This window comes from Osmerus mordax, chromosome 21 (genome assembly GCF_038355195.1).
Source record: "Osmerus mordax isolate fOsmMor3 chromosome 21, fOsmMor3.pri, whole genome shotgun sequence".
Lineage (NCBI taxonomy): Eukaryota > Metazoa > Chordata > Actinopteri > Osmeriformes > Osmeridae > Osmerus > Osmerus mordax.
Genome location: NC_090070.1, coordinates 12,293,757 through 12,300,062, shown reverse-complemented (window position 1 = coordinate 12,300,062; position 6,306 = coordinate 12,293,757). Strand labels below are relative to the sequence as shown.

The 6,306-nt window shown below is 49.8% G+C and overlaps 1 protein-coding gene across 1 annotated transcript; it reads right to left on the bottom strand.

The window, feature by feature from the left end:
* Window positions 1-1,138: 1,138 nt before the first annotated feature.
* On the bottom strand, window positions 1,139-5,403 carry LOC136964965 (Na(+)/H(+) exchange regulatory cofactor NHE-RF2). Its single transcript, XM_067258945.1, is given in 11 exon segments — window positions 1,139-1,307; window positions 1,488-1,563; window positions 1,566-1,697; window positions 2,039-2,053; window positions 2,056-2,097; window positions 2,100-2,190; window positions 3,100-3,186; window positions 3,188-3,299; window positions 3,789-3,820; window positions 4,467-4,700; window positions 5,197-5,403. Coding segments are annotated over 11 exon segments (1,197 nt in total).
* Window positions 5,404-6,306: the final 903 nt, after the last annotated feature.

The window sequence follows — 6,306 nt, the reverse complement described above, 5'->3', positions numbered from 1 at the left end:
GGCTACTCGATGAGGACTCACCAAATCACAAAGTTTTGAAAGGTTGAACAAATATTCGAAAAAAGAAAGGTTGTTGTCCGGGGGAACTACATCGGCATCATTAACGTAGCCTGCTCTTCAAACCAACTCAGACGCTATGTATCCAGGGAATACTTTTATTTTGAAAATCTAAATTTATTAAAGATACATGATAAACTTTTATTTATTTTTATCTGGTCTCATTTTATGAGACGTTGAGATGAGACGGGAAACCAAACCGTCCGGCTTCGCGTCAACTGTTTACATTACAAACATAAATCACAATAGAATCGTGCTAAGTATTTATTACGATTATTTTATTCACAGAAAGAACATCGGATACAGAGCACTCATATGAGCTGGCAAGTCTATGAAAGCTACGGCAATGAAAATAAAATTATAGCCTTTACAGTACGGCTAACAAACGACCTTCTCTTAAGCTAGGCTTAAATATTGAGTAATTCTAGAAGAAATAAAGGATTGGTTAGATCTACTGTGATTCAACCACGGTCTAACTTCTGCTATTTCTACACTGCATGAAAGTGATGACTAGATCTAGAAAATCTTAGACCCGTACAGATATGAGTAACTTTATTTTTGGCTATGAGGCTAGTGAGCCTATGGAAATATTGAAACGACCAGTAAAGTTTATGCATGCTGAACAGACAATATACACATGTAGCTTAACAGTTCATATGTTAACTGCAGATTAACACTGGTACAATGTTCAGAAGATGGCCATGAATGCATAGAAATCGTTGCTCCTGTTTTCATTGATGTGGTGTTGAAACATTGACACTTTTTTCTCTCCCCTCCACACCCGTTCTCCCTCTCTCCCCTCACCCTCTATCTGTCTCCCTCTCTCTCCCCACCTGATATCTCTCCCTCCCTCTCTCCCCTCACCCTCTATCTGTCTCCCTCTCTCTCTCCCCACCCGATATCTCTCCCTCCCTCTCTCCCCTCACCCTCTATCTGTCTCCCTCTCTCTCCCCCACCCGATATCTCTCCCTCCCTCTCTCTCCCCCAACCCGATATCTCTGTCTCCCTCTCTACCCCCACCCGAAATCTCTCCTTCCCTCTCTCCCTTCTCCACCCATACATCCCCCCCTCTCCTCCAAGGTCACAAGTTGCTGAAGATCTGCTGTTTCTGGCTCCAGTCCATAGGGGGCGCTGTCTTCTTGCTGCGCTTGGCGCGGACCTTCTCCTTGGCCTCGGCTGCAGTGGGGCTCAAACGCAGACCGCTGTCCAGGAAGTGGTCTAACACACACCCGCTCCTCGTCCTCTGGGATCTACACACACACACACACACACACACACGTATATACACACATACAAATACACACACACACACACACACACGTATATACACACATACAAATACACACTCACGTATATACACACATACAAATACACACACATATAGACACACACGCTCACATTTATACACACACTCACAACACATTCCCGACTCACCTGAAATACTCATATCTGAGCTGCTGACCTCTGATTGGGTGGTTGAGCCGCTGGAGGACTGGGATGCTGAGCTCCATTGGTCCGTAACTTGGGAGAGTTGATTGTGATTGGTGGATCCATCAGGGTCACGTTGATGATTGGTGGGTCCATGTAGGGGAGGGGGGTGGGCGGGACGCTTTCGCTCTCTGGCTCATCAACATAAACCTCTGGGGGAACAGGAAGGAGATTGGTAAACCAAGAGAGGAGAAGACTGGAGTAAGATAATGGGAGGGAGAGAGAAAGAGAGAGCAAGATAGAGAGAAAGAGAAATGAGAGACAGGGAGGGAGTTGGAGATAGACAGATGTAAATAAAGGAACATACACAGAATAAGAGATATTCAGACAGAGAGCATTGGAGAAAGATAGGAGTGAGAGCGATAGAGAGAGGGAGAGAGAGATAGGGAGAGAGAGAGAGGGAGAGAGAGAGGGAGGGAGGGAGAGAGAGAGAGGGAGGAGACAGAGGGAGACAGAGAGACATAGAGAGAGAGACAGAGAGAGAGGGGGCGACCTTTGATGTGACTTTCTGTGGCGTGACCCCCAGCCTCTTGAAGAGCTCGTCCGTTTCGGGTCGACCACCAGGAGGCGTGTCTCCTCGGCCCCGCCCCTTATGAGCGCCACCACCTCGGAATGTCTCAGTCCCTCGATGTTCACCCTGTTCACCTGGGGGGGGGTGGGGGCGGGGGGGAGGCAGGTAGAGGAAAGATGGGAGGAGGCAGGTGGAGGAGAGATGGGAGGAGGCAGGTGGAGGAGGCAGGTGAGGAGGCAGGTGGAGGAGGCAGGTGGAGGAGAGATGGGAGGAGGCAGGTGGAGGAGAGATGGGAGGAGGCAGGTGGAGGAGAGATGGGAGGAGGCAGGTGGAGGAGAGATGGGAGGAGGGAAAGGCTGTCAGAGACAAAGACAACCAGGTGTGTTGGAGCAGGGAAACATCTAGAACATGCCGGACAGTGGGCCCTCAGGACCAGGTTTGAAGACCACTGCTCTAGTCCTTGTCTCTGCTGGGTCGGTCGCAGCTGCAGTTACAGCAGGTGTCCAGAGGGGGGCGCCAGACTGCAGCTCTAGGTGGGGCAGTGGAGGGGGTCACTGTACAGTCCAGGAAACTGACACATTTAGTTGCCTCTCTCTCTTTCTATATTTAACAACTCCAGTCCCTAAGTATATCTTTTATATTATTCAATATTTAGTCCAGACTATTCCAACCAAATCCTCCCCAACTCTCTTTTCTCTCTCCCCCCCTCTTTCTCTCCCCCTTTCCCTCTCCCTCCTTCTCTGCTTCATTCTCTCTCTGTCCACCTTTCCACTTTCTTTCTCTTTAACCTCCATCTCCACCACCTCACTTTCTCTCTCCCCCCTCTCCTTCTCTCTTTCACTCTCCAAATTTCACTCCTCCACCCCCAGCAGTCGTCCAGATAATCCAGCCTAATCTCATCTAATCACAGCCTTGTCAATCCCACCAACAACCTGCTCAACTGCTCATGTGTAAGAGTGTTTCGGCGAGAGAGAGTGTGTGTGTGTTTGTGTGAATGTGTTTGTTTGAGAGAGTGTGTGTGTGAGTGTGTGTGTGTGTGTTACCTCCACCAGCCTGTCTAGAGGTCGTAGGTCAGCGAGCTGGGCTGGTGAGTCGGGGTCAATGGACCTGATGAACTGGCCATGCCGGGGTCTTGTCGCTGTGCAGGTTGAAGCCGTATCCCAGAACCCCTTTCACCAGGTGACACAACCGGGGGACGAGTTTCCGTCGTCGTCGTCGGCAACCCCGACAACTCCAGCCTTGACTGTGAAACAATGAGGAAGTTAACGTTGGAGAAAAGACAGGAAGTGAAACGAGGTGAAGAAGCAGCCTTTCACGACATCGTCCTACACCTTCCTACATCCGCATACACCTTACTTCCATAAACTCTTTGCTCTGCTCTCCTCTACTCTGGTCTGCTCTGCTCTACTCTGCTCTACTCTACTCTGCTCTATTCTGCTCTCCCTTCCTCTGGTCTACTCTGCTCTACTCTACTCTGCTCTAATCTACTCTGCTCTACTCTACTCTGCTCTAATCTACTCTGCTCTGCTCTACTCTACTCTGCTCTCCTCTACTCTGGTCTACTCTGCTCTGGCCCCCTGCTCAGCCAGGTATTCAGTATGTGAGTGGGTCAGTATCTGCTGGATTAAACCCTTAGGCTGGGTACTAACCAGGGGATTAATGTGGGTTTGAAGTCAGGCTAGCGTTGGGACTAGAGCAGAGCTAACGCTGGATTAGAGTCAAGCTAAGTCACCCTTTGATAGACATCACGACTTTCACTGTATACTGGACAGATAGACCACACACAGCAAAACAAACACGTCATTTTTTACATCAATTAACTTTCAAACACACATTCTTGCATGTGTTGTAAATGTGTATGTGTGTATAACCATATCGTTATGGTAACCAGCCATGTCTAGATCTAGAACACTCCCCTGAAGGGCAATGTAGGGGGGATGAAAAAATGAGGGAGAGGGAAGAGAGAGAGGAGAGGTAAAGAGGGAGGGGGGGGAGGGAGGGAAGGAGGGAGGGAGGCAGGGAGAGAAGGAAGGAGGGATGAAAGAGGATGGGGCCAGATCCAGAATCAGAACTAGTTCATCTTCTCCATGATGACCTGACGGCAGCTCAGAAATAAACTGTTTCCATAGCAGAGATGGTCAACAACTCTGTCAACACACACACACACACACACACACACACACACACACACACACACGCTGTCCTGCTGCTGATAGGTTCATAAATACCGCAGACCCAAATGAGATTTTGTTGTGTGTGATTGCTATCTTAAGCTTCTGTCTAACCCTGATCTCTCTTTAAGACTCTGGTGATGTCACAGGAGTGTGTGTTCCACTGTGGGGGTTGGTGTGTGTGTGCCAGACAAATACACAACAATAGCATGTGTGTGTATGCGTGTGACTGATCTCACCTCTGCGTCCGAGGCGGGGGTCGGGCGCCGGCGAGGGTGGCGTGGGGGTCGTGGGGTGCGGCGGGGGGGTGTGCGGGGGGGGGGCGGAGGGGAGGTGCGAGGGGAGAGGGTGCCCAGGTGTACGGCCAGATCCTCGGAGCAGGGCAGGCCGTGGGAGGACAGGAAGTCGTCCGTGATGCGGTCCACCACCAGGAGCCTAACCCTGTGTTCCTGCACACGGATACAGGATACCACCTGGGGGGGGGGGGGGGGGGGGGGGGGGGGTGAGGGGGGGAGTGTGTGTGAGAGAGAGAGGTGATATTTGAGTAAACTGTTCCCTTTAACACCCATATAGAATAACAATGCAGCCTATTGATTCATAGGACACAGGAAGTCCTGACCTGGTTTAATGCTTTCCCCAAGGCCACAACAGTTATCTCTCTCTCTCGCTCTCTCTCACACACTCTCTATGTCTCTCTCTCTCGCTCTCTCTCACCCACTCTCTATGTCTCTTTCGCTCTCTCACCCACTTTCTATGTCTCTCCCCCCACTCTCTCCTTATCTCTCTCTCCGTCTCTCTCCATCCATTCAGGAGATGCTAGACAGGTTCTCTCTCGCACACTCCTCCCTCACCTTCTCTTTCTCCTTCTTTTGCTCTTGCTCACACCACTCTCTCTCTCTCTCTCTCTCACACACACACACACACACACACACACACACACACATAGGGGCTGTTTTGTAATGAGCTCACTTGGTGGTGCGTCTCGTGCTCCACGTTCTCCCCGTTCACCTCAACCACCCGGTCCCCAGCGAGCAGCCCAGATAAATCGGCCGAAGAACCGGGTTCCACTTTCCGTATGAACTGACCGCCTTTATTCCGTTCCCCGTGGAGGTGAAACCCATACCCGCGCGCTCCTTTCGTTAGAAAACAAAGCCTCGGTCTCATTTCGCTATCCATCCTAGCACTCCCGGGGGGGGAAACGTCTAGAGTCGGTTTTGGTTTTCTCTCGAGGTGAGCTGGGGAAAGAGTTTAGCTCCAGAGAGGTAGCTAACTACCACACCTGATTTAATCCTAGTCCAGGATCGCACATTGTGGCCGCCAAAGGGTCCACATCGTTTAGCATGATACCCTCAGACGCCACGGTCAAATAATCCAGGCAGTTCAGGTCAAATAAACAAAATCCGAATGATAGGATATCTGAAACACCAAAAAAAGTTAAAAAAAAAGTAAGACTGTTGATACCACGCGCGTAATGCTTCGGTTCTATACTGTTCCTCTGGAGAAGATCAGAGATTAGACACGCGCTTTACAGTCCGTCTTTCAGATCAGTGTGTGTGTGTGTGCGTTTTTTTTTAAGAGCACCAAAATAGCAACAAGTGCTCTTACGTCCCAGCCCGTTCTCACCTCACCGGTCAGTCTCGCGACTCCACCCACTACATCTCTGCCACACACACACCCGCAATTATTATCATCTTCCGGTAAGCAAACTCTCGCCGTCAATGGCAAATGACTCCAAGCACCGACAAAGCGAATCCAACCAACACAAGATGCTATATTTACCGCAGTTACGGCACGGGAACGCAGTTGGCCATGCACGCAACCGTGTTACACAAGGAACTTTTCCTCCTCCTTTTCGGACCGGCAAGAGCGCGAGCTAAGATCAGATGAGACAGATAGCGTGTAACTGCAGTCTAGATAAGAACACCCCGTTTCATAACGGTGTTTTATAAGGCTACCACGCTTCTCAAATACACAGCAATTTCTGCCTCAAACTATTGATTCGGGAACTTTGTTTAAACGATTGTTAATTTAACCACCTGTAGTGTTGATTGACATTGAGTAAAATCTTCTCTATACATC